This window comes from Solanum dulcamara, chromosome 7, assembly GCF_947179165.1.
Source record: "Solanum dulcamara chromosome 7, daSolDulc1.2, whole genome shotgun sequence".
In the NCBI taxonomy this organism is placed as follows: domain Eukaryota; kingdom Viridiplantae; phylum Streptophyta; class Magnoliopsida; order Solanales; family Solanaceae; genus Solanum; species Solanum dulcamara.
Genome location: NC_077243.1, coordinates 33,980,960 through 34,008,554, shown reverse-complemented (window position 1 = coordinate 34,008,554; position 27,595 = coordinate 33,980,960). Strand labels below are relative to the sequence as shown.

The 27,595-nt window shown below is 36.0% G+C and overlaps 1 protein-coding gene across 1 annotated transcript in view; it reads left to right on the top strand.

Moving 5' to 3' along the window:
* Positions 1-908: 908 nt before the first annotated feature.
* The window catches only part of LOC129894689 (uncharacterized), a 32,995-nt gene continuing 6,308 nt past the window's right edge, over positions 909-27,595 (top strand). Inside the window, exons 1-2 of the mRNA XM_055970350.1 lie at positions 909-1,262; positions 2,707-2,768. Of these exons, the coding sequence (XP_055826325.1) occupies positions 909-1,262; positions 2,707-2,768 (416 nt within the window). The remainder of the gene's footprint in view (positions 1,263-2,706; positions 2,769-27,595) is intronic.

Genomic DNA, 27,595 nt, shown 5'->3' with positions numbered 1-27,595 from the left:
TTAATGCAAAAACTGTGGCTCTAAAGATCCCTAAGAGGGAAAGGTTAGAGTGGGAAGGGGTGTACAACCCTAATCCAGCTAAGGTCATATTCTTTTTCCAGCCTAGAAAAATGGTAGGGCAGGGTTGTTTGGCCAATCTAGTCCATATTCAAAATGTTGATGTAGAGTCTTCCTCTACTGAGTCTATTCCAGTAGTGTGTGAGTTTCCAGAAGTGTTTCTAGTAGAATTTCCTGGTACACCTCCTAATAGAGACATACATTGACTTAGAGCCGGACAGTCGCCCAATTTCTATTCCTCCCTACCGTATGGCTCTAGCAAAGTTGAGAAATCTTAAGGCTCAAATTCAAAAATTCATTGATAAGAGGTTTATCCATCCTAGTGCTTCTCTGTGGGTTACTCCAATACTATTTTTTAAGAAAAAGGATTATAGCATGAGAATGTGCATTGATTATCGTCAACTAAAAAAGGTCACCATTCGGAATAAATATCCCCTACCACATATTGATGACCTATTTGATCTATTTCAAGGCGCATCAGTCTTTTCAAAGATTGATCTCAGGCCTAGGTATCATCAATTGAAGATTAGGCCTGAGGACATACCCAAAATAGCTTTTAGGACTAGGTACGGGACTATGAATTTTTTGTGATGTCTTTTGGGCTAACCAATGCACTTGCAGTCTTCATGAGTTTGATGAATGGGGTTTTCAAACCATTCCTATGTTCATTTGTTATTGTATTTATAAATGATATCTTAGTGTATTCGAAGAGTGAACATGAACATGCAGACCATCTTCGTATTATTCTAGGTGTTTTGGGAAAGTAGAAGTTGTATGCAAAACTCTCTAAGTGTGAATTATGGTTTCCTTGAGTTGCCTTTTTGGGATATGTTGTTTCACAATAAGGGGTAATGGTAGACCCACAAAAGATTGAAGTAGTTAAGAATTGGGCTAGGCCTAGTTCCGTGTCTGAAGTTAGGAGTTTTATGGGACTGGCCAATTATTATCGCTGGTTCATGAGGAACTTTGCTTTTATCACTACTCATTTAACTAGACTGACTCAAAAAGAGGCAGCATTCGAGTGGACTGACAATTGCGAAGAGAGCTTTCAAAAGCTTAAGACTCTTCTGACCACAACACCTATCTTGACCCTACCAGTTGAAGGTAAGGACTTTATTGTTTATTGTGATACTTCACATTCAGGTTTGGGTGTTGTGATGATGCAGGATGAAAATATTATAGCCTATGCTTTATGGCAGTTGAAGGTGCATAGAGAAACTACCTGACTCATGATTTGGAGTTGGCAGCGATAGTGTTTGCCCTGAAAATCTAGAGACACTATATATATGGTGTCAAGTGTGAGGTGTTTACTGATCACCATATTTTGCATCATGTGGTCACCTAGAAATACTTGAATTTGAGACAACGAAGGTGGATAGAGAAGCTCAAAGACTCTAATGTTACCATATAGTATCATTCAAGTAAGGCTAATATAGTAGAAGACATATTAAGTCGAAAATCAGTTAGTATGGGCAATCTAGCCTATTTGGGAGCCTTCAAGTAGCCCCTGACAAGAGATATTCAAGCCTTGGAGGCCAGGTTCATGAGTCTGGCATCTCAGAGAAGGGTGGGGTGATGGCTAGTATTGATCTAAGACCTACTTTTATAGAAAGAATTAAGGCCAAACAGTTTTGAAGATGTATACTTAAATAAGATTAAAGAAAAATTTTTTATGGGAAAGACCCAAGATTCAGTCTTTGATGTAGGTGGGGTGCTCAACTTTAGGGGAATTATTTGTGTTCCCAAGTAAATGGCATAATTTAGAAAGTTCTGTTGGAGTCTCATGGTTCACAGTATTCTATTTATCCAGGAGTAACCAAGATGTATCAAGACTTGAAACGTCTATATTGGTTGCCAGGTTTGAAAAAAGACATAGCCAAATATGTAACCAAGTGCCAGAATTACCAACAAGTAAAATATGAGCACTAAAGACCTTCAGTTTTACTTCAAAGAATGCTCATTCCTGAATCAAAATGGGAAAGGATAGGTATGAATTTTGTGGTGGGACTTTCCATGACCTTGGGAAAGTATGATTCTATTTGGGTAGTGGTTAACAAGTTGATAAAGTTAGTATACTTCATTCCGGTTAGAGTGGACTACAATGTACAATAACTGGCAAAGATTTATGTGAAGAAGATAGTAAGGCTGCACCGGGTGCTCATTTCCATCATTCCAGACTGTGGTACGCAGTCCACCTTTAAAGTTTGGGGAAAGTTACATGAAGAGTTGGGCACTCAACTCACTTTCAGCACGTCCTTCCCTCCACAGACAAATGGATATTCAGAGAGGACTATCCAGGTGCTGGAAGATATGTTGAGAGAATGTGTGATCACCTTTGGGGGACATTGGGACAAGTTTTGCCGTTGCATGAGTTCTCATACAATAATAGTTATCATTCCAGCATTGAGATGTCACCCTTCGAATCTATTTATGGGAGGGGATACCAGTCTCCCATAGGATGGTTTGAAGCTGGAGAGGTAGAGCCATTGGGGTCACATTCCGACACAAACCTTGGACAGAGAGTCATATTTCGATACATAAATAAGTGTTTGAAAGTCCCATAAGATGACCTTATGTGCAATGCCATGATATTGAGACTAGTGTACTGTGATCTTGTTGAGTACTGTTTGAGATCTTTGTTGAGTACAGGGCATATTCATCCGATTGCGGCAGACCTCTCTTAGAGGGGAGATAATTGTTCAAGTTCAAGGGTGAGCCATTTCTTTCCGACTGTCGTGGACTCTCTTTGATCCTACTCTTCTTTTGATACTTAGATATTTAGACACTGTTTATTTTTAATGACTTTATTTTGGGATTCCATTCCTTTTCTTAGACTTGATAGGTGTTAGGGTTTTGGTACGATTGACTTTTAATTCCTATGATGTTTTTCCGTATGTTTTACTTGTTGATTAAACTTTTCTTGAGTTTATGGTGACTCTGGTCTATTTCTCTAGCTAAGACTGCTATCGCATCCTTATCTTATTTATCTATTGCATGTGTTAATTTTTGGGCCATCATAATGGTTTTCCCACTAGAAGGTTAGTGTGGTGCCAGTCATGGCGGGTCGAGGTCGTAAAAATACCCCGAATTTTCTTTTCAAAATTTAAATTGTATCTTTTTCAAATCAAATTATTCCTCCAGGTCTTTAGAGATCATGAATATGTAATTGTTAACATAAAAGTCAAAGCTCATAGATAGATCTCTCTAAAGTACTTATTCAATGGTATAATTTTGTGCTGATATCATGTTATGAAACTATAAAAGAATAAGAAGAAAATAGTACGGAGAAGTGTCACAACCAGGGGAGGAGCTACCCCTAGTTAAGGGTGGTTAGATGAACAACCTTCAACCAAATTATTTTGTGAGTATATATGTTAAATATTGATATTGTCAGATATATACTAATTGTTGAACATGTTTGACATAGTAAAGAAAGATAGCCTAGTGGTTAGGGGTGTGCAAATTCGCCTTGAAGGCTTGGGTTCAAGCCTTGACAGGGGTGTTTTATTTATATTTTTTAGTTTCTTTTTGTCCTAAAGTATGAACACCCTTTAGATCATAAGATTAAAAGACATTTTGGTACATTTGACTTTTTTTTCTTATCCTAAAGTATGAAAACCCTTTACGAAAGTTCTGGCTCCACCACTGGTCACTACCCAAATTATGGAATCATGGGGGCACCTATCCTATTCATAACTAGATAGGCGAATTCTTACCACCCAATAAAAAAAAGCAAAAAAGCAGTTATAGTCTTTTAAAAACATATTAGATATATTTTTAGGGTTAAACTTTACAAGAACTCACGATCATTAAATAAATAAATAACACTTAACTAACAACCAACTTCCATGACCTTGTCTAAGAATGTACAAGAGTCTCTAATCAAAATAGAACACGAAATGACATAACTTTCACCAGACATAGACATGAAGAAGTTGAGGACGAGGACTCGCCACTTCACGTAAGAGACTCTAGTTAACTTGTAATAGATATATACTCCAAAAATAAGAGTAGTTTTAGAACACGAAACATACTGAAAAGCAATATCAACCGACTAAGGTTAAATCACACAACATAAGCATAGAAGTCATAAGATCAACACTGAAATACTATTCCACCCAAATTACCTTCATTCATCAAGCTTAACATTCTAACCCTTGGACCTTTATTTATCATGACAAGTGTAGTTAGGGTAGTTAGGGGCCATTTAGTTATTGGATAAGGGCTGAGTTATTTAGGTATAAAGGGTTGTATAAGCTTTACCATGTTTGATAGTATTTTTATATCATGTATAAAATTCAACTCATATAATACTATGTTTGGTTAGAAAATTAGAGAATCATACAACTAATACATGTATAAATTATAAGTCAATCAAAGTATTTGTAATGATTCTTTCTGGTCATTATGAGAAAGCCAACACTGAAAGATTTGGGATAGAAAAACTTTTATCTAGTAACTTAGAAATTTCAGGCTAAGCTAGTCTCAAATGAAATCTGAGCAAGGTGAGGTTTAGGTCGATCTGGGAAAATATGAGCTTGAGTTTGATTTCATGTTAACTAAGGAGTTAAAAATTTGTAGGGTTTTTCGGAAGAAAATTCGAATAGAGTAGAACTCCCAATATCGAACTAGGCATGAAGAGGCTATTCTAAAACTTCACGTTTGGGGTTGTTTTGCAAAATAAGGGCTTGGTGGAAGAATTTTGAGTTTCTATCTTGGTGCAACCAACCATAACGGATGAAATCCTGCTATGGCGGGGCCGCAATAGTGGGTTGGTAGCCTCTATAGCAAGATAGTCGCTAAATTAATAGGGAAAAGTCCCAAAATCATTTTTATTTTTGCAATTTCATTCTTGAGAGATCATGAGGCGACTTAGAGTTGTTTTCTTCAGTTTTCCATCAATTTACATGCTAAAGGTAAGTTAGTTACTCCCCTAACTTGTATTTTGATTCTTAGACCTTAGAATCTATGGTGATTACCTTAAGAGGGGTGTTCTTGTCCTAAAATTGATGATGGAAAAAGCCCTAATTAGGTGGGATGATCATGAAATTGTCCAAGGATTAGGATTTGAGAATAATCCGGGTGTTTTTAGACTATTGTGCATTGATTATTGTATTTTATAATTATTTTAGACCGAGAACAAGTCAAGGCACTTCAAAAAAGAAAAAGATAAGGTTCATTAGAGCATGCAAGTTTGATTTGAGGCAGGTGATTACTGTATTTTTCCCATTTATGTTATATATGCTTGTTAACTACTTCTTTAGTATTGCATGCATGATATAGGATTAGGGAAAATGAATGAACATAAATTAAAGTGGTAATTGTGATCATATTACATGTAATGAACGTATTACTTGGGTGTATAAGTATGATTGTTATTCATCATCTTATTAAAGAAGCCACCTCGGAAACCAAGAAGAACATGTGGGACAAGTACCTTAATTTTTTGAGGATTCAGGAACTACTTTTTTCTTGACTTAACTCTCTTTTCTTGTTTGATCATTTGGGGATGAACGATGGATAAATTAGTATATATTGTAATGATCCTTCTGGTTGTTAGAGGTGAGCTATTAGTGGACAAAGTTAGTGAGAACTTTTTTAAAAAAATGTTCAAATTTTCAAGCTAGACTAGACTCAAACGAAATCTGATGAAGATGAGGTCTAGGAAAATTTGGGCAAAGGATCGAGCGAAATGTCTAGGTATATTTTGATTACCTCATAGCTACGACGTAAATGAGTCCATAGAATTTATTTTGTAATGACCCTTGAGGTCGTTTCTATGTTCTTGCATGTTCTTACCATTTTACCCCTTCCCATAGCTTTCTTATAGCATTTATGCGGTGTTGGGATAGGTGACACACTCTCCAAAATGTTCAGTTGATTTTTGAGGAGGTTTGGCCATTTTTTAGGCTTTTTACTTAAAAGAGTTGACTTGTGTCAACATTTAGAGATTTTGATGTCGAATTGAAATTTTGTCAGCACGGTTATCTCCAAAATGCTAAGTTTGATTTAGAATGACCTTTAGTTCGATTCTCAAGGTGATCGAATGGGTATTAGTCCCATTTCCCTATTTTTGAGCTTCAATAACTCGAAAAGATGACTTTAATCATAAATTATGGTAAACGACCTCATAACAGAATTTAAACGGTTCATCAGCTTTGGAATGGCCAAATTAAGCTAGTAGCACGGTTAGAGCGAGTTTGGGGTCATTTGGCACTTTTGACTTTGAAAGTTAGTCTATGGTTGACTTTGGTCAACATTCTTGAAAAATACACCCGGATGATAATTATGACAGTGCGGTTAGTTCCAAAATGTCAAGTTTGGTCTAGGACGACCCTTTGTTCACTTCTAGAGGCTTCCGTTCTAATATCAAGAGCCATTATAGAATTTGGCTCAAAATGACACTTGGGTCTGACCCACATTGCATTAAAATTACCTTATATTAGAATTTTAAATGTACCATTGTGTCTTGAACGTCGAATTTGGTGGGGTAGCATATCTAGTTTGCGCGTATGGGGTTTTGAAAGAATATAAGACACCCTATCAGAGAATTTAATATGCCAAGTTCATTTTACACCAGCAGGGATCTGTCGTCACTAAAGAGACTCTTAATCGCTAAAACGATGCCATTAAAGTAGTCAGGGATTCGCTAAAGCGATCAGGAACCTAAGGTTGGCATCGTTAAAGTGACAACCCCCATCTCTAGGGTGAATGGTTGCTTAAGTGACCTGGTGTCACTAAAGTGGTGCCCGCTTCTTTGAGGTGGTCTATGAAGCGACATCAGAGGCCTATTTTTGGTCTTTTTTTAGATTTCAGCCCTAACTTTCAAACTCAATTTTTCCCTCTATATTTGGGCGATGCGGGGAATTTAAAAGGCTAAGTTGTGTGGATTTTTTAAGAGAAATCCATTAGTGTGCTCATAAATAGGAGCAAAGGCTTCTTTTGAGGTAAATTTCCCCATTTCCTTGAAATGTTTATGGGTTATGTACTAGGTTGAGGACTTTGGTGTTTGTTGGGGTTGTAGTTGTTTGGTTGTATGAACTTTGCTTCTTACGGAGTAAATTTCGTAAGTTACAAAGTGGGACCCACCATTCTTGCTTTTTACTCAAAATACTTCTACCTCCAAATTCGATTATTTTAATGTCATAAAGATCATATTGAAGTTGTGATTCCATAATTGATAGAGTGATATCGTTCAGAGGTGGACCGAAAAGAAAAAGCATTGGTTTAGCGGTTCGTGTGCAGTTTCAACCTTGAGGGAGGTTATGGTTTGCCCTTCTCAACTTGGCTTAGTTGGTTATGTATATATTTGAGTAGTTTGATGGTTTGGATGGTGTTAGAACTAGGTTATAGGTATGCTTGATCCTTAGCAAGATTCATTGGCCATTTCGGGTTATTTACTTAGTGTTTTAGCCTCTGAGCCTTAATTTAGGGTGATTTGTGGCTTGATTGATGGTTAGATCCTTAGACTACTCTTAGGTGGTGTGAAACTTAGCTGGTGTACGTTCTATTTGTTATGTTTGGGTTGTGTACGCCTTTTGTACAATGTTGCAGTTTATTTCCCTTTTTGATTAAACTGTTGGGCCTAAGGACATGAGCTTGGACTGCCTGATTAGTACCTTTGAGCTATGGTGGATGTTTTACCTGGTTACATGCGTGAGTTGGATTGTTTCAAAATATGGATTGGACTGTATTGGTGCATAAGCATGATCATGGCATACTTGTATTTGATTTCTAAAAATAATGAGGTTTTGAGCTATTTTTGAGATATACTACACTTTTCTATGGATTTTAGCTCTAGGGGAGAGGGATACCAATTTTTGACTGATTTTACCGATGGAAACTTGGGCTTTGAGGAAAAGTACCATTTTCACCTAATTATGCATATGTTAATGAGGTCCAGCGACCCACAGATTAAATTTTAGGTTTTACTCTTTTGATAAGCTGAGACGGTACTCTGTAGTTGTCTCGAGGGTCCACAGGACAGATGGTGAGACAACTCTAGAACTTTTTGTATTCATTCTGCATTGACCACATATGCATTGGACTTGTTTATGTGTAAGTGATGAATTGTGTAGTAGTTGTTATGGTAACTTGATTATTCTTTTATACTTGTTCATAGTTGGGTTGCCTTTAGCTTCTATTTAGACCCTGTTATATCCTTCTTGCTTCTTATGAATATATATACGGTCCTTCTAAGCTCGGTCGGCCTATGATACCTACTGAGTACCCTATGTTTTAGTACTCATACTATATTTATACATCTTTTCTGATGCAGCTCTAGTAGTAACCACCCTCTCTGAGCATTGGATCTCCCTTGGCTATCACTAAGTTGGATAATGGTGAGCTCGTGGCGTCCAGAACTTGTTTCTTTCCCTCTTTTGTATTGACTTATATTTTGTATTTTGATTAGTCAGTTCTCTAGTATATATGGACTTTCTGTACTTGGTAGCTCTTGTATAGGTGAAACCAGGTCCAAGGATTTGGTCTTGAGTCAGTTTGTCTTCCTGGTCATGTTCGGGCCTCTTTTGTATATTTTATGTCGAACTACAAATTTATGATATGGACTATTTTTCTTATATGTTTATTCCTTGCATTCTCTATTATTATCATTATATTTAAACTATTGTCTTCTGTGAATTTGTTTCCTTGGGTTTAGGCTTGCAACCATGGTAGGTTATAGTAGGTGCCATCATGGCCCAATTTCGAAACGTGACATAGTGGTATCAAATCCTAGGTTTACCAGTCTCACCAGGATCAAGTGCTTAGTAGAGTCTCGCAGATCGGTACGAAGACATTGGTATCCCATCTTTGAGAGGCTATAGGGCATTCTTTAGGAATATTTCACTTGTTTGTTTGTTATCGTGTGTCCTTGACTGTAGCAACTTCTAAGTTTTGTTCGTTTCACTCTTTCTCAGATAGAGAGGATGAGATCATTTGTTATCCAGAGAGATCTTAATCTGAGGCAGTACAGGTGGTTGGAGTTACTGAAGTACTATGATATTTCAATTATTTAATCTGGGAAAGGCTAATATGGTAGCGGATGCCTTGAGCCGGAAGGCAGTGAGTATGGGAGTTTTTCTTTCTTATCTATAGAGGAGCGACCTATGGCTTCGAACATCCATTCCTTAGCCAATCAAATAGTTAGGCTTGATATTTTTTATCTAAGCAGGGTACTCACTTGTGTGGAGGTTAGATCTTCCTTGATGGAGAGGATTCGTGCATAGTAGTTTGATGATCCGCAATTGAGGACAATCCAGGATAAGGTGCTTAGTATCAAGGCTAGGAAGGCAATTATAGATTCAGAAGGTGTTTAGAGGATTGAGGGTCGTATCTATGTTCCTAGAGTGGGAGACTTGATTAGGCTGATTCTGGAGGAGTCCCATTATTATACATATTTCATTCATCCTGGTATGGAAAATATGTATCATGATCTGAGCCAGCACTATTGATGGTGTAGGATGAAGAGAGATTTCAACTTTTATGTCTAGGTTCTTGAACTATCAACAGGTGAAGTATGAGTATCAGAGGACAAGTGGTTTGACCGAGAGCCTACCTATTCTAGAGTGGAAGTGGGAGCAGATAGCTATGGATTTTACAGTAGGCTTGCTATGTACTTTTTGAGGGTTTTATTCTATATGGTTCATTATGGATTGATTGACAAAGTATGCTCACTTTCTACCGGTTCATACTTCCTACAGTGTAGATAGTTAGATCAGATCTTTATTTGAGAGATTGTCTGTTTGCATAGTATACCAGTGTCTATTATCTCAGATCATGGTACACAATTCACTTCACACTTCTGGAGGTCTATTTAGAGAGAGTTAGGTACCCAGGTTGAGCTCAATTGCTTTCTATCTCCAGATTGATGGTCAGTCAGAGAGGACCATTCAAGAGGACATGCTACGGGCTGTGCTATTAATTTTGGGGGTCAGTGGGAGCAGTCTTTTTCTTTGGCAGAGTTTGTATATCATAATAGCTACCATTCGAGCATTAAGATAGCTCTCTTTGAGGCATTATATGGTAGGATATATCATTCTCTTGTAAGCTAGTTTGATGCTTTTGAGGTTAGTTCGTGGAGCACCAACTTATTGTGTGATTCTATGGACTGTATTAGTGTGATATAAGAAACACTCTGTACTACCCAGAGTAGGAAGAAGAGTTATACTAATCGGAGGTTATGGTCTTTAGTATTTATGGTTGGTGATTGGGTATTTCTATGGGTATCGTCCATGAAGAGCGTGATAAGATTTGGGAGGAGAGGCAAGCTTAGCCCCAGGTTCATCAGTTCATTCGAGATTCTGAGATAGGTAGGAGAGGTGGCCTATAAGATAACATTAACTCCAGATCTTTCTAACGTTCACCCTATTTTCCATGTTTCTAAGTTGAGATGGCATATTCTAGATGTGTCTCACTTGATCTAGTGGGATTCAATTCAGTTGGATGAGTCTTTGAATTTTGAAGAGCAGCATGTGGCCATTCTAGACAGGTAGGTTAGAAAGTTGAGGACTAAGGAGATCCCCTTAGGGAAGGTTTAGTGGAGGCATCGTCCAATCGAGGAAGCGACTTGGGAGACTAAGCTTGATATGTGTATCCAATATCTTTACCTTTTCGAGCCTTCAAGTAACTTCCTTTCTTTTACTTTCGAGGACGAAAGTCCTTTTAGTCGTGGATATTGTAATGACCCTCAAGGTCATTTCTGTATTCTTGCATGTTCTTACCAGTTTTCCCTTTCCCTTATCTTTCTTGTAGCATTTATAAGGTGTTGGGATGGGTGGCACGCTCCCCAAAGTGTCTAGTTGAGTTTTGAGGATGTTTGGCCATTTTGAGGCTTAAGACTTGAAAGAGTTGACTAAAGTGAACATTTAGAGATTCTGATGTCGGATTGAAATTTCTTCAGCACTGTTAGCTTTAGAACACTAAGTTTGGCCTAGAATGACCTTTGGTTTGGTTCCAGAGATGCTCAGAATGGGTTTTAGGCCCATTTCCCTGTTTTGGAGCTTTTATAACTAAAAAAGATGACTTCAATCACAACTTATGGTAAACGACCTAAGAACGGAATTCTGATGATTCCATTAGTTCCAAAATGGCCAAACTAGGGTAATAGCTTTATCAACACAAGTATCGAGGCAATCAATATGAGTTTGGGGACATTTGGCGCTTTTGACTTTGAAAGTTAGCCTAGGGTTGACTTTGGTCAACATTTTTGGAAAACATGCTCGAATGAAAATGCTGACAGCGCAGTTAGTTCTAAAATGTCGAGTTTAGACTAAGACGTCCCTTCGCTCGCATCCTGAGTCTTCTGTTATAATCCCATGACCCATTATAATTTTTTTTCTCAAAATAACACTTGGATATGGGACCCACTTTTTATTAAAATGACCTCGTAGGGGAATTTTGACAATGCCATTATGTCTGGAATGTTAAATTTGGTGGGGTAGCATATCTAATTTACGGGCATGGGGTCCCGAAAAAATCTGGGAAACCCCATCAGAGAAGTTATTATGCCAAGTTCATATTGCACCAGTAGGGATCTAGTGTCGTCCCTAAAGAGAGTGTCGCTAAAGCGACTAGGAGGTCACTAAAGTGACCAGGCACCTTGGGCCGGGGGTCGCCAAATCAACCACCCCATCGCTAGGGTGATTATTCGCTTAAGCGACTTGGTGTCACTAAAGTGATACTCACCTCTTTGATGTGGTCGCTTAAGCGAACACTGTGGGTTTGCTTAAGCGACATCAGAGGCCTATTTTTGGTCTCTTTTTCAGATTTCAACCCTAACTTTCAAACTTGATTTTTCTCTCTATATTTGGGCGATTTGGTTGATTTAAAAGGCTAAGTTGTATGGATTTATTTTATTGGAATTCATTGGTGTGCTTATAATTAGGAGCAAAGTATTCTTTTGAGGTAAATTACCCCATATCCCTAAAATTTTTGTGGGCCTTGTACTAAGTACAGGACTTTGGTGTTTGTTGGTGTTGTAGTTGTTTGGTTGTATGAATTGTGTTTCCTTTTGGAGCACAATCTAGGCTTAGAATCTAGGACCTATTCTATGATTAAATTTTGTAAGTTACAGAGCGGAACCCACAATTTTTAATTTCTACTCAAAATTGACCTGCCTCTGAATTTGATAATTTTAATTTCATCACGACCGTATTGACGTTGTGATTCCATTATTGATAGAGTGGTATTGTTCGAAGAAGGCTCAGAAAGGAAAAGCTCTGATTTAGTTGTTCATGTTCGGTTTTGGCATTGAGCTAGGTTATAATTTACCTTTTTTGGACCTGGCTTAGTTGGTTATGTATATATTTGAGTCATTTAATGGTTAGGATGGTATTAGAACTAGGTTATAGGTATGATTGATCCTTAGCAAGATTCATTGGCCATTTCAGGTTATTTAGCTTACTGTTTTAGCCTCTGAGCCTTAGTTTAGGGTGATTTGTGGCTTAATTGATGCTTAGATCCTTAGACTGCTCCTAGGTGGTGTGAAACTTAGCTGGTGTTTGTTCTATTTGTTATGTTTGAGTTGTGTGCCACTTTTTGTGCTATGTTGTAGTTTATTTCCCTTTTTAATTGAAATATTGGGCTTAAGGCCATGAGTTTGTACTACCTGGTTAGTACCTTTGAGTTATGGTGGGTGTTATACTTGGTTATATGCGTGAGTTGGATTATTTTGAAATATTGATTGGATTGTATTGGTGCATAAGTATGAGCATTACATACTTGTATCTTCTTTCTGAAAACAATGAGGTTTTGAGCTATTTTTGAGATATACTACACTTTTCTATGGATTTGAGCTCCAAGGGAGAGAGGTACCAATTTTTGATTGATTTTATCAATAGAAACTTGTTTTTGAGGAAAAATACCATTTTTACCTGATTATACATATGTTGATGAGGTCCGGCGGCCCAGAGATTAAATTATGAGTTTTACTTTTTTAATAAGCTGAGGCGAGGTTCCACAGTTATCTCGGGGGTCCATGGAAAAGTCGATGAGACAACTCCAGAACCTTTCACATTCATTCTTCATTAGCCACATATGCCCTACACTTCTTTATGTGTGACTGATGAATTGTGTAGTAGTTGTTGTCGTAACTTGATTATTGTTTTATACTTTTTCACAGGTAGGTTGCCTTTAGCTTCTATTTAGACCCTGTTATATCCCTCTTACTACTTTTGTATATATACAATCCTTCTGAGATCGATCGTCCTCTAATGCCTACTGAGTACCTCGTGTTTTGACACTCATATTATATTTCTGCATCTTTTTTTATGCAACTCCCAGTATAAGCCACCCTTCCTGAGTGTTGGATCTCCTTTGGCTGTCATCGACTTAGATCGTGGTAAGCTCCTGGCGTCCAAAGAGTTGTTGCTTTCCCTCATTTGTACTGACTTATGTTTTGTATTTTGCTTTGTTAGTTCTCTTGTTTATATGGCCTTTCTGTACTTACTAGCTTTTGTATAGGTGACACTAGGTCCGGGGATTTGTTCTTGTATTAGTCTATCTTTCTGGTCACTTTAGGACCTCTTTTGTATATTTTGTATCGAACTAGAGGCTTACAATATGGCCCATTTTTCTTATATATTTATTCCTGGCATTCTCTATTATTATCAATATATTTAAACTGTTATCTTCCATAAATATATGTCTTGGGTTTAGGCTTGCCTACTTGGTGGGTTGTAGTAGGCATCATCATGGCCTAATTTTGGGTCGTGACATTTTTGCAAGAAAATTTGAGTGAGTAGAACATTCGATATCAAACTTGGCATGAATGAGTTGGTTTGAAACATCAAGGTTTTAAGGTGTGTCGCAAAATTGAGACTTTTGGGAGGTTTCCAAGTTTCTTTCTAGTACAACCACTATAGAAGGGGACACACCGCAAAATTAGTTGAATTAATTCCCGCTATAGTGGACGATCCCACTACAGTGTCACAGTTATTGTGGGATTGGGCCGCTATAGCAGGGTTAGTCACAATTAATTCAGAAAATTCCCCAAAAATGCTCATTATTTGGCAAGTATAGTTTGGGAATAAAAGGGTGGCCTAGGCTGAATTTCAACTATTTTTCATCACTTTTAGGTAGATAATCCCTTCCCTAACTTGGTATTTTGATTTCCTAGGCGTTAATAGCGGTATTTGTGACCTTAGGGGAGGTTTTGATTTATCCTAAAGGTCGGAAAGATTCGGATTAATGAGGATTTTGGGGTATAAGACTTTGAATTGTTTATAACATTATTTGTTCTTGATTTATTTATAATAATTTGCTAATGCAACAACTCAATTGGTAGTTCTAAGTGAATTATTAGTGGAAAAGCCCTAAATTGAGGGGAAGGGGAAAAGACCATAAATTTAGCTTGGGGTTTTGTATTAGGATATAATACTATTGTATTTAGGCCATTATTCATTAAGTTTGTACTTGTGTTATTTCTATACCAAGAACAAGCTAGGATTCATAACAGGGGGAAGGCTTAGGTTCAATAGTGATTTCAGACTTGATTTGAGGTAGGTGATGATTGTTGTTTTCCATGTTATATAATGTGTACATGGTAAATATTCTAGAATATTACTTGTACAATGCATGTTTGGGGAAACATAAGGGTTGAATGTAAAATTTTATCTTATTTTCAATCTCATTCCATGAATGTGTCTTAATTGCTTGTGGCTTTATCAGTGTGATCGTATATTATTGCAATTGTGATTGTGTGTGGTATGACTTTCGGTTGGCTTAGGTAGTATGCCTGGTATAGAATATCTTTTGGTTCTCTTGGGTATCACATCTAGTACATATTATAGGTTGGCTTGGGTACCACGCCTGATATAGAATATTTTTTTATTGGCACGGGTACCACACTTGGTATGGGATATTATTGGTTGCTCAGGTATTGCGCCTGATACAAGATATTATATGATTGACTCAAATACCACACCTGGTACATGTTTGATTATTCTCTTGTATGTTGGTTCCTTAGAGTGAACTGGGCTTGTTTGTTATCATGTTGGACATGCTTTATAGAATTCTTAAGTTAGGATTGTTGATTGAGATCGTCTTGTTATATTGCTAACTTGTTTGATACATGAGTTGTCAATCATTTACTATGTTGTAGTTATATGTTTACATCCATATTTTTGGAATCTAATTGATGATCCTATCAGTACACTGTTGACTTTATGTATTGATACTGCACTTGCTTTTTTTATTGAGTATAAGACATATTCAGGCGGTAGCGACGAGACCTCAATTGTGAAATGCACGTCATCTAAATACAAAGGTGATCTTCTTTCTCCGGGCGGCTATGGTCTCCTTTTTTATTTTTAGTCAATATATTCAGACTTAGATTCTTTAGTTCTTTTATTTTCATATAGCATCTCCATATTCTAGACTATGTAGAGTTTTGGGGCATGACTTTCAGGTTCTAGGCAGAGTATTTTCCGCAAGGGTGTTTGATAACTATTTTTTGGTTATGAAACTTGATTTCTATTGTTGAAACTGTCATTTTAGTTGTTTGGTTAATTACGGGGTGGTGAGAAGTTGGTTCTCCCACTGAAGTTTTAGCGTTGGTGTCTCTCATGGCCAGTTGGGTCATGACACCAAGTCTCTTAACTCTTAATTCTCTCATGCGAATCGGCCTCCTATTGCTATTTTCTCGCTTCCAATGACATGTTCAAGGTAAATCTCTCATTCTATCCTTACTACATCATTAGGTACTTCCATTTCTTACATCTTTGGGTTTTAAAATGCTATAATTTTGGGCTAGAATAGGGGGGGGGGGTTAACTGAAGAGTTCTTTTCTTTTTGGGAATGGAAATTTGAAAGCATGCTAGTCTCCCTTTTCAAAAAAGATATGGTTGCACAATTAATGCACTATATTAAATGTTGTATTTGTATTCGTTGATATTTTTAATGGAAAAAAATAATTGAATACATATGGTACTAAATAAAATAGAGCTACAAATTATAATTAGCCAAAGTGAAGTTAAGGAGGCCTAATTTTAGCCATATATTAGCTATTTCTAAAATTTTCATATAAAACATCTCGATATGAATATCAATAGACTCATATTTACTCATAGATCATGCTCTTGATATATTGAAAGTAATTTGTAGCTGTTTGGAAAGGAAAGATCCATTTATAATGGTTTGTAATAGGTTTGCTCATACTTTGAAGTATATAATGACTTACCTTTGTTAGACTTGACTTGTTTAGTGACTTATTGTACAAAGCATGTTATGGGTTGGAGAAGTATTTGTTGAAGTATTAAGTGAGTTGATGTGATGTTCTTATACTTGAAATGGGATTTTAGTTGGTAATGTATTGAGACTTGTAAAGTGCTTTGTTGTTGCATTATAAAGAAATATGACCTACAAGCATGAGTTTGAGCATATAATTTTCGATTGATAAGACTTGTAACCTATGTTTTTATATTGTGAAACATATTTTTATATACTTATTTGTCACAGTCCAAACTTAGGGCCTAGATGTGACACGAAGCTTAAGATTTTCGAAGAGACCTCAATCAAGCCCCTTAGCATATCATAAGCATACAAAAGATAATAAATAAGCAGAAACTCATAAAAGTCGAAGAAGACATAACTAGAGTGAATCAAGACAACATAGAATCCATACACATACCCAACATGCCTTTATATGACTACATAGGCGGGGACTAGGATATGCTCCTACCCCACCCTCAAAGGGAAGAAAATGACATGACATCAAATAGTCTCAAAACATCATCATAGTCTAGAAATTATAATAAGAGGAAAGATAGACTCGGTTTTCCCTAGGAGCATGAGGACTCACCACACTAATCTTCAATACATTACTAACTAGCCACGGGAAGAGGGTAGAGCGTATGTTCCTACATTGTGATATAATGTAAGCAATGAAGTATGTGTTAATATGTTCTAATGTACAAAGTATGTGAGAAGCATGAAATTGATGACATAAAACATGGTAGTGCAATGACCAAGATTTAAAACATAGTAAAAATCCTTTAAAAGCATCATAAGACATAAGTCATGATCAATGCAAAACTCATAAGTAAATGATAAGTAGTCATAAGAAGGAAAAACGCACAATAAACCATAAGAGTATCATATAAAAGTAAAGAGAGGATTAGTCATTTAAAATATTATACGAACCATAATCATATATGGGAGATAACTGTAACCGACATTAAGACCATGCGAGCTATAACATGAAATTTCAATGCATTAGTCCATCAAAAAGGGCCTAATATATCTTGCCAAGACATAAAGGAATTATATCCGTAGACCGGGTACTCGCCTCTAGTCCTTGAGATTGGGTACTCACCTCTAATCTTTGAGATTGGGTACTCGCCTCTAATCTTTTGAGATTGGGTACTCACCTCTAATCTCTTTACCTATGGTGGCACGTAGTTTATGGACATGGGTAATCGCCACTAGCCCACTCGGTGTTAAGTACAACTCCCAACGAAATATTCTTCATACTATCTATATATCATAAGAGTAGCTCATTCGTCATCATTCATTACTTTCAATGAGACATCCATAGTCCTTGATAATCATTCATAAAACTTGTTCATAAGAGTAGCAGATTATCATGTGATTCATGTAATGTGAGTGTAGACCTTCCATCATTACGAATCCTTTTAATAAAAATATCATTATGGTCTTAAGTCATCCTCTTCATAAACTTGCTTGAAACATCATTGAATGAGTCATTCATAAACATTCAATGAAAATCCTTTGAAATTCATATCAAGACTTATACTCGAAAATATGGTGAAAACATGAATATATGATCAATTGACTTGGAAATCATGAAATTGGATTAAAACATGCATGATCATATATTTATACCTACCCACACATAATTCATGAAAATAATATCAATTTTATGTATAATTAAAAATACCCACTATCCATATCATGAACCCTAAAGATCAATATAGAAAAATTTATAGAAAAACACTTCAATTCCATGCAATAACCATAAATTTACATTAAAATAGATGCATAATCATAATTTGAATCGTATTTCATGTAATTGAAATAGAGATCATAAAACCCATAAAAATATATACTTTAATTTATAAAAAAGATGAGAATTTGTTGGGCTCCTTGGGTGAAAGGTACCCTTGGATGAATATTCCACATACCTTGAATGAGAAGATCAAATAAACTTCAAAAAATTTGGAATTTTGATGGAGAACTTGAGAGAAATTCTTGAATGTCTTCAATGGTGCCTTTTGAGATCTTTTGTAGTTAGAAGTATTTGAATAGATGAATTATGGTAGAATGAAGAAGAATAGGGGTTTAGGTTAGTTTATAGAGTCGAATTAGGTCCATAAAATATCCATGTTCATTAACTAATAGTTAGGGAAATATCTAAAGTGTCCCTACTTAAAAACTAAATTCGGACGAAAAATTTAAACCAAGTCCGCGTCACAGACTTGTTCCATAATAGGCTAATTTTAAGCGAATGAGAATTTTGCCAGATTTTGAATAGGAGAAAATTTGTACTATGGGGAAGCAGATCCGCGATGCAGACCTGTCATGCACCCCTTCTGAAAAAGCAATTTTTGGAAAATTTTACCTTTCGGGATATTTGACCTAAAAATCCTCTATGCCCATTTTTTGCAATGCCTAACCTTGTAATAACATATTCCAATCTTCAAAAACCTGAGATTTTACATTATTACATTCAGGAGTTATTTTATTTATTATGATCATTGATTTGAGGTTTATTTATACATTTAAATACCATATTTTACCCATATTTTAATTAAGTTATGAGTATAATCTTGTGAATATCCATGTGTTTATTAATTATATCTTGTGATGAGATAATGGACATGATTATGATAATTTCGGGCTAAAAACATTAAGAAAAGACCCGTACAATGGATTAAAACACAAATCAAAGTAATCCAGACTAAGACAAAGAAAAAATAATTATAGGCAGGACCCTGAGATGGGCCTCGCATCGCACTTGTCCAAGAATTGAACTTCAAAGATTCAACAAAAGGAGGTAAAGTCAGAGTGAACCTCATGTAATGACTTAGTTCCCCTTGTGATAGACCCACACCGTGACCCCCTGTCTATTAGACTGGGTTTGACTTAGTCAAAACAGAGTTCTATCGGGATTAGAATTTCGATCCTACTCTTATATGGATGTCTTTTTGATGATGTTTTTAGGGTTACAAATCACTAGTCGAAGAGACACACTATCAGTAGAAGATTACGACTTAGTAGAAGAGATTAGAAGAATTCATTGTTCTTAGTTTTTTCTAGGGTCTACTTACAGTTTTAGTAGACTATTATGGAACAGACAACATTCTTTCGCAAGAGATGGATTAAACAAATGTTTTGTTTACTTTTTTCTCAATTAATGTCCTCTATTAGTTTAAATTATTATAGTTATTTTTTTATCGATAGTTAAGGGTAGCTAAATTCACAACTAGAGTTATGAAACTTAGATTAGAGATGATGATAACATATTCGTTACAACAAATCTTCTCATGAAGGGGTGATCATTGTGTATTAAAGTTCTTTCGTAAAGATTGCTATTTTAATGATTACAAACATTAAGACTCGGTTGTATTCTGACTTGCTTGACAATACAAGTTAATATTAGGAAAAATAACCATTAATAAGGATTTGATGCTACCAACCACAATCTAATAACTTGAGTTCGAGAGAGGATAGTTAACCTGAGGATTTTGGTAAATGAACAAAATAATTTGATGCCTAAATGTGGACAAACACTTAGGGTGATATTCTCTTAATTGAGCCAAGAAACTTTTGGAGACTTATAGATTTGTCAGATTCCCAAAATGAACACACTTAAATGAGTTGATACTAAAATATTGTTTGAATTCTGATAACTAAGAACTGTAATTCTAGTTCATCTTTATTATTCATAAAAGTCCAAGCAGTTAAAGTAGTTAGAAATTTCTCATACCCCCCCCCCCCTCCATACACCCAATTTTGCAATAGTAGTTAATAATCTTAATCTCAATAACAAATTATAAAAGAACTCTAGTACTTTCTGTGTGGAATTAAACCTCAATCTATTTAATCCCGTAAAAAAGTATAGTTTGGACAACATCAATCATGCATATTCATTCATTCTCATGGATCACAAGATTGGTACTATATATCCGACGGGAAATGATATCAAACTACAGATTTTGATTCATTTTGTTTGACGAGAAGTAGTTCCGGATGAGTGATGTTGATATTGCCTGACGAGAAATGGTTCTGGGTGGGTAAATGGGCTGCCTCTTCCTCCACTTTCACATGAAAGTTGAGATTAACCATCAGCCCTTTTTATCACTTTACTTTTGAGTGGGATCCATGTCACGTATGCATTCGGATTTTGGATAGGTTAGTGGTAAAATACATATAATGTTTTGCCTATATTACAAATAATTGAAAATTATTTTCAATAAATGTTACCTTATATAATATTAATAATTTCTCTACATAGCTAGATTTAAAATCTCTATTAAAATAACAATAAACTATAAAAATATTATAAAACAAATGCATAAACAAATATATTATAAATAAAAAATTCATAAATGTTAAGACATTTAAGAAAAAATAAAAATATATTATCAAAATCTAATTTAAATCGAATGTCCTTGAATGTGGAGGTTTTTATAATAAATAATTAAATTTAGGCTTGTTAAACTTTGATATGAGATAAAGGATAACTTCAAACATATGGTGCGTTACATTTCATTTTGACTTGATTAAGCCTCCAGTCTGCCTTCCGCAGGGTCTTTTGTCTCTAGGTGTAGAGGGCAACATTCTATTTTTTATGTTTTGCCTCTACAACATATGTCTCCTTAGCTACTACCTTTTGCTTCTAAAAACAAGCTACTTCTTTAGTTTTGTCTTGGAGGCATCCGTCAATTCCTCGACTGTCACATCAAGAACGGATTACTTCTCCACGAATTCAAAGAGAGCTTGCAAGTTGACAACCCTTTCCTTCATCAAGGACACCACCTCTTTGTGCATCTGGGAGGCCTCCCAGATATGTGTCTCTTCTTATTTCTCTATTTGATAAAGTCTAGCCCCGGAGGCCTTTACTTAGCCTAGCTAGGACTTTAGAATCAGGATATACTCTCGAATCAACTCCAAATTGGTCGTCAACACAAATTTCTCTAGGATCATCCTATGGAGTCCTACAATATTAAAATGCTTGCCTGTAAAAGAAAGGGTAAGGTCAAAATAATGGTAAAGAGAAGAGTAAAGAGATGTTTGTAGAGCATCCTTACCTGAGAGTTATCCTATATCACCTCATTGAATAGGCACGCAGAAGATACAGCATCCATCTTTCTTTGGTCTTTTCTATCATAAAAGGCTCTAAATAGTTGGCCACACCAACGGTATTAGACAGAAGATAGATCTCCTCCGAGACCACTATAGTGCGCTTAAGGGAAGGATATCGGATTGGCACAGGGAAAGTCTTGACCAAATTAAGGGTGTGATGTAGATGTTGGAGAATCAATATGGATTTTTAACTAGTTTGGAGGTGGGAGGAAACCTCAGAGCTATTCTTGAAGATGTAGAGGTTGGATAATCAATGTCGTTTCCCCCAAATTAGGCTTTCATGACTCTTGAGAAACGAATGACAATTGATGCACCGAGTCAATTTTCTCCACAATATCAAACTCTGCAAAGAGCCCAGCTTCATTGGGTGCCCTTTCTGAGCACTCGAAGTCCTCGGTCAAATGGAAGCTTTGTTGTCACCCTAGTTTCTAATAGGGATCATAGTTTCCAGTGAAAACTAGGTCCCTAAGGGCAAGTTCATCGACTTTATCTCCGGTGCCATAAAAATCAACTTGTTAATATGGAATATAGCTATGGTACAGAAGATCAGGTAGTTCAAAATATTACTCACCACAAGGGCCTTATCGCAAAGCCTCTTATTCTTGACGATCGGTACTGATGAGTCTCACGGGTTCGGTTAATGCCCAAATGACCAACACTAATTTTAGATGGTTCCTTAGTTTCCTAGTTAAGGGAATAGCTTTTGAAAAAACCTATCACAATACACAAGTAAGAATAATTTAAACAACAAGAACAAACCCTTCAACTAAAAGAGCATTACCGTAGGTTTTGGATCTCCAACCTTTGGACATTTCATTCCAGGTTTATTTGTACACCTTGAAAATATTCAAAATCCTCTGGATCCAATTTTTCATGTTCGTACTTTTGGTATGTCTCCAGGGTGGCTTCATAAAAAAGTATTTAATGCAAGTTAATAAAAAAAGGGACAACACAGAAAAGAGACGATATTTTCATAAGCAGATACGTACATAAATAATTCCAAGAGTCTGAAATGCCCTTGTTCAAGATAATATCCTCGGTGGCCATAACAACAAACCTCTTTGTCCATCCCCGGTCATGATCATTGTGCAAGCTAGATGTAAGGGCTCCCGCTTCCTGTTGTATCAGGTTCACAACTCCACACTAGAAGAGCCTCAACGAAAAAACAAGATGAGATGGTCGAAGGTGAATTCTAAGTTGTCTTTATTGTCCAAATACCATAGACAAGCCACTACCCTTCATATGGCAATACCGACTTAAGCAAAATAACAAGGCCACGCAAAATGTAAGAATAAGGTGGTCGATCACCGAATCACCAAACTCAAATGTAAAGGGCTACATGTAAGATATATATATATATGTGTGCGCGCGCGCATATAATGTCAAGTGCCTTGATCCGAATGCTATTTTTCCATCTGCAATATCACCTGACGATGTAGAGGTGCAAGGCTATGATAAATAAAATGTACTCAACGGCTAGTTTATCTTGGTCGCTAGTCTATTTTGTCTAATTAAAATTATCTAAGAGTAGCAACTAATAATAAGGTGTCTAAACGTCTAAAATAAATACATCAAAAATGAGAAAGATCTACGGTACCCTGGATGGAAATAACTCACCCTCAGATCTTAATGCAACATAGCTAAATACAAAAATACGTGGACAACTCTACATCATAATATACACTCAAAAAATTGCATGAATGGAACACGTACAAATACTATGTACTAGTAGTCTCATAGGCCAACTAAGATTAGTAATAAATATATTATCAGAGTCATAAAGAAAGAAGAAAGGTTCATTTTACATAGCAAACCCAATAAGTCACATGTCATGGGAATCATCATAAATCACTAACATATTTGTATGTGTATAATTATAACTACACATCATTATTTTAGCTTATCACAATCACTACTCAGTGAATGATTCACAAGTACTCTACCACCAAATAAACACTCAGAGGATATAAGCGTATATACATTTATGTGAATATAGAACTATACTCCTTTAAAGCATATTTCCTCTATTTATACTAGACCTAACTAGCATGTCAATTAATAAGCATTGAGCAAACAACAAAAAATCAAAATCAATCATAACATGCTTGTGAGAAATACAACAAGTCAATAGAATCATAAAAATTATATCCATCCTGGCGATGCAATTGTATAATCTCTATAACCTTTCTAGTCATTTTTCCACTCTCTCAAAAATCATAAGTCTCACTCTTATCTTTAGATTGAGGGGTGCTTCTTATCATATCTGTGGTGCGCCCTATCGCCCTAAATCTAAGCGATGGAAGCATCACTATCTTTGTATACTTTCACCGCCAATTATCATGAAAACTATGGGTAGGATTTCCAGATTTGGGAGTGTTAACGTCGAGTGTCGCGCAGGCCACACATACTAAAGGGTCTTAATCTTTCTCATCTACTCATGACCTGTAGGGGATCCTAGGGGTCCATGTACTGGCATGGTACTTGATCCAACCACACACACATAATTTCTCATTCATACTATTACATCAAACTCGAGACACTCAGCATCAAACTCGAGACACTCATTATCAGAATAGTAAATATATTCTCACTGTTTCCATATATCACTGTATGCTAGCCTCTCTAGTCACCTCTTAGGATTACTCATTAAGCATATAACTCATATTATATATCAGAAACTAAGATAAGTCTAACTCCAAGTAAATCGTAACCACCTCAACCGAAGATTTGGAAACAAGCAAACTAAATCACTGAAGCCTTCCATTTTCTTATAGCTTCAGAATGCTTTAAGTCTAAGACAAATAAAATATAATGACACTTTAATAATCTACTTCCTCAAATGATGTTCTCGGGTATTCAAACCCACCTAATTCTACCTTTTTCAAAGGTCTAACTATTTATGTTAAAGTTATTTCATCAAACTAGAGGGTTCCACTATCATACCAATCTTATTCATGGAGTTTCACCCTCATTAACCACTATTGAACCATTCATATGGTTAAATAACCTATTTTATGGAGCTTTTAGGTTCCTTAATATCATAGTTAAAGGTCATATTCATAATTCCATGCTAGAAGGCAGACTTGAATAGTCTAGAATTGAAAATCATGCTTAATTATATTCCACCACATATTGTCCCATAAAAATAATAACTCTAGGGTTCAAACCTATTCAATTCCCATGAGATAATACCCTTTGATTCTAGGAGAAAATCAAATTACAAATGGAAAGGATGAAAGAAAATCACTCACCTCAAGAGAGAAAAACCTCTAAGCCTTGGAAAAGTCGTCACTAGGGTTCTCATCAGAAAAACTCTTATCAAATAATACAAAATCCCACTGAATGATATAATTTTTATAACCATGGAACTTATTCAGCATGTACACATGAAACACTGGGTAAACACCTGACAAACCTATAAGTAAATCCAATTCATAGGCTACCTCATCCACACATTTAATGATCTTGAATGGACCAATAATCATGGACTCAACTTACCTCGCTTCTCAAATCTCATCACATCCTTCATGGATAAAACATTGAGCAGAATTTTCTCTCTTACCATGAACTACATATCTCTAACCTTCCAGTGTCCATATTCTTTTTGTTTGGTCTGAGCTGCCAAAAGCTTATTTTGAATCATCTTGACCGTCTTGAAGGATTATCTCAGAAGATCAATACCCCATGACCTCACCTAAAATGCACCAACCCAACCAATGGGAGATTTACACCTTCTCCCATACACACCTCATATGGATCCATATTAATGTTAGAGTGATAACTATAATTATAAGCAAACTCAGTCAATGGAAACAATTGGTCTCAATGACCACAAAAGTCTATCATAGACGTGCGAAGCATGTCCTTTAAAACTTAAATAGTGAACTCATACTGAACATAGGTATGAGGGTGAAAAGTTATATTCAAGTCCAGCCTTGTTCCTAATTCAGCCTACAAGGTCCTCGAAAAGTAGACGTAAACTGTGTATCTCTTTTAGAAATAATAAAAACTAGGACTCCATGCAACCAAACAATCTCCCAAAAATAGATTTGGGCTGTATTTTAGGTCACCTAAACTAGTATAAAGTGTCCAAACTTAGTCAACTTGGCCACAATCACTCATATAGAATCAAACTTACCCAAGATCTTAGAAAGACCAAACACAAAATCCATACCTATCCACTCCCACTTTAATTCAGGAATGGCATCTTTTATAGCTTACCTCTCTTTTATTTCTCATACTTTACCTGCTGGTAATTCAAACATAGCACAATTAACTTTATAATATCTCATTTTGTCTGACCCCACCATAAATTCTACCTTAAGTCACCATACCTCTTGGTGGCTCTAGGATATATAGAATATCTTGAGCTGTGAGATTCAGTCAAAAAAGTCTTGATCAGATCATCAACACGGGGCACATACACATGTACTTTGGTCCTCAGAACACCCTCACCATCTATCACTATTTCTTTAGCTCCTCCTTACAAAATCTTATCACGAATCTTGCTAAACTTAGCATCCTCAAACTATCTATCTTAGTTTGATCTAGAAATGAAGATCTTGCCTCTACACAAGCCAAAATCCTACTTAAATTGGACAAATCAAGTCCCATAAAATTGTTAGCTAGAGTTCGAAGCTCTCTAGGCAACAGACATCTTGTAACCTCAAAATAAGCCAAGATACCCATGCTCTCAAACTTCATGCTCAATGCATCAGCTAACATATTTACCTTGTCCGGATTATATAGAATGGTCATATCATAATCTTTAAAAAACTCCATCCATCTCCGCTTCCTCAAATTTAGACCCATCTGAGTGAACACATGTTAAAGGCTATGGTGATCAGTGAATACCTCATAGAGAAAACCATAGAGATAATGCCTCTAATTTTTTAGAGAAAATACCATAACTGCCTACTCTAAGCCATGAGTGGGATAGTTCTCCTCATAAACCTGTAACTATATAGAGGCGTATGAAATGACTTGCTTATTCTACATTAAAGCAGCACCCAAACCATAACATAAAGTGTCAGGGTAAACAACAAAGTCTTTACCTTCCACATGTAGATCTATAATAGGTGTTGTGGTCTGAAAAGTATTGAGCTCTTGGAAGCTTTCCTCACATTCATCGCATCACTGAAATAGAACCTCCTTCTTAGGTAGATGAGTCAATTTAGAAGTAATAGAAGCAAATCCTTTCAAGAATCAGCGGTAATAACTGGTTAATCCTACAAAACTATAAAATTTTGATACCGAAATGGGCGTAACCCAATTCTTAATTTCTATCACCTTCTGCGGATCAAACATAACCTATTTTTTTAGAAACTACATGCCCCAAAAAGAACATAAAAGCAGGCCTAAATTCACATTTAGAAATTTTAGCATACCACTGCTTCTCTTTCAGCAATCCCAATACAATTTTGAGTTGATTATCATGTTCCTTCTTACTCTTAGAATTCACTAGGATGTGATTAATGAACACAATAATAAAAAAATCTAGAGATAATTATAAAACATTATTCATCAAGCTTATAAAGGTTGTATGAGTATTAGTAAACCATAAATATATAACCAAAAATTCATAGTGCCCATACCTGATTTAGAAAGTTGTCTTAGGAATACCTTCAGCTCAAATATTTAGGTAATGATACCTAGATCTCAAGTCAATCTTTGAAAAGGTTGATGCACACTGCAACTGATCAAACAAATCATCTATGCAAGAAAGAAGATACTTATTCTAAATAGTGACCTCATTTTGCTGAATGTACTCAATACACATATGCATACTTTTATACTTTTTTTACAAATAAGAACGAACCCTATGGTGATGCACTCAGATGAATAAATCCCTTATTGAGAAAATCTTGCAACTGAATATGTAACTCCCACAACTCAATCAGTGACATTCGATATGGCTGAATAGAAATAGAATGAGTCCCCAGGTCTAATTCAACTGCAAAATTAATATCTTGATCTGGTGTGTCATTTAAATTTATAGAAAACACCTCTAAGAAATTGCACGAATCTAGAACTGATCGAATAGAAGGAACCTCTACACTAGTATATTAGAGATGTGCCAAAACTACCAAGCATCCCTTCTCCACTAACTTCTTAATACGAATATAAGATAAGATATTTTTAGAAGAAAGAATACAAACATCCCTTCTCCAAGATGACATCAAAATCTACCATGTCAAGAATTACTAAATTCACC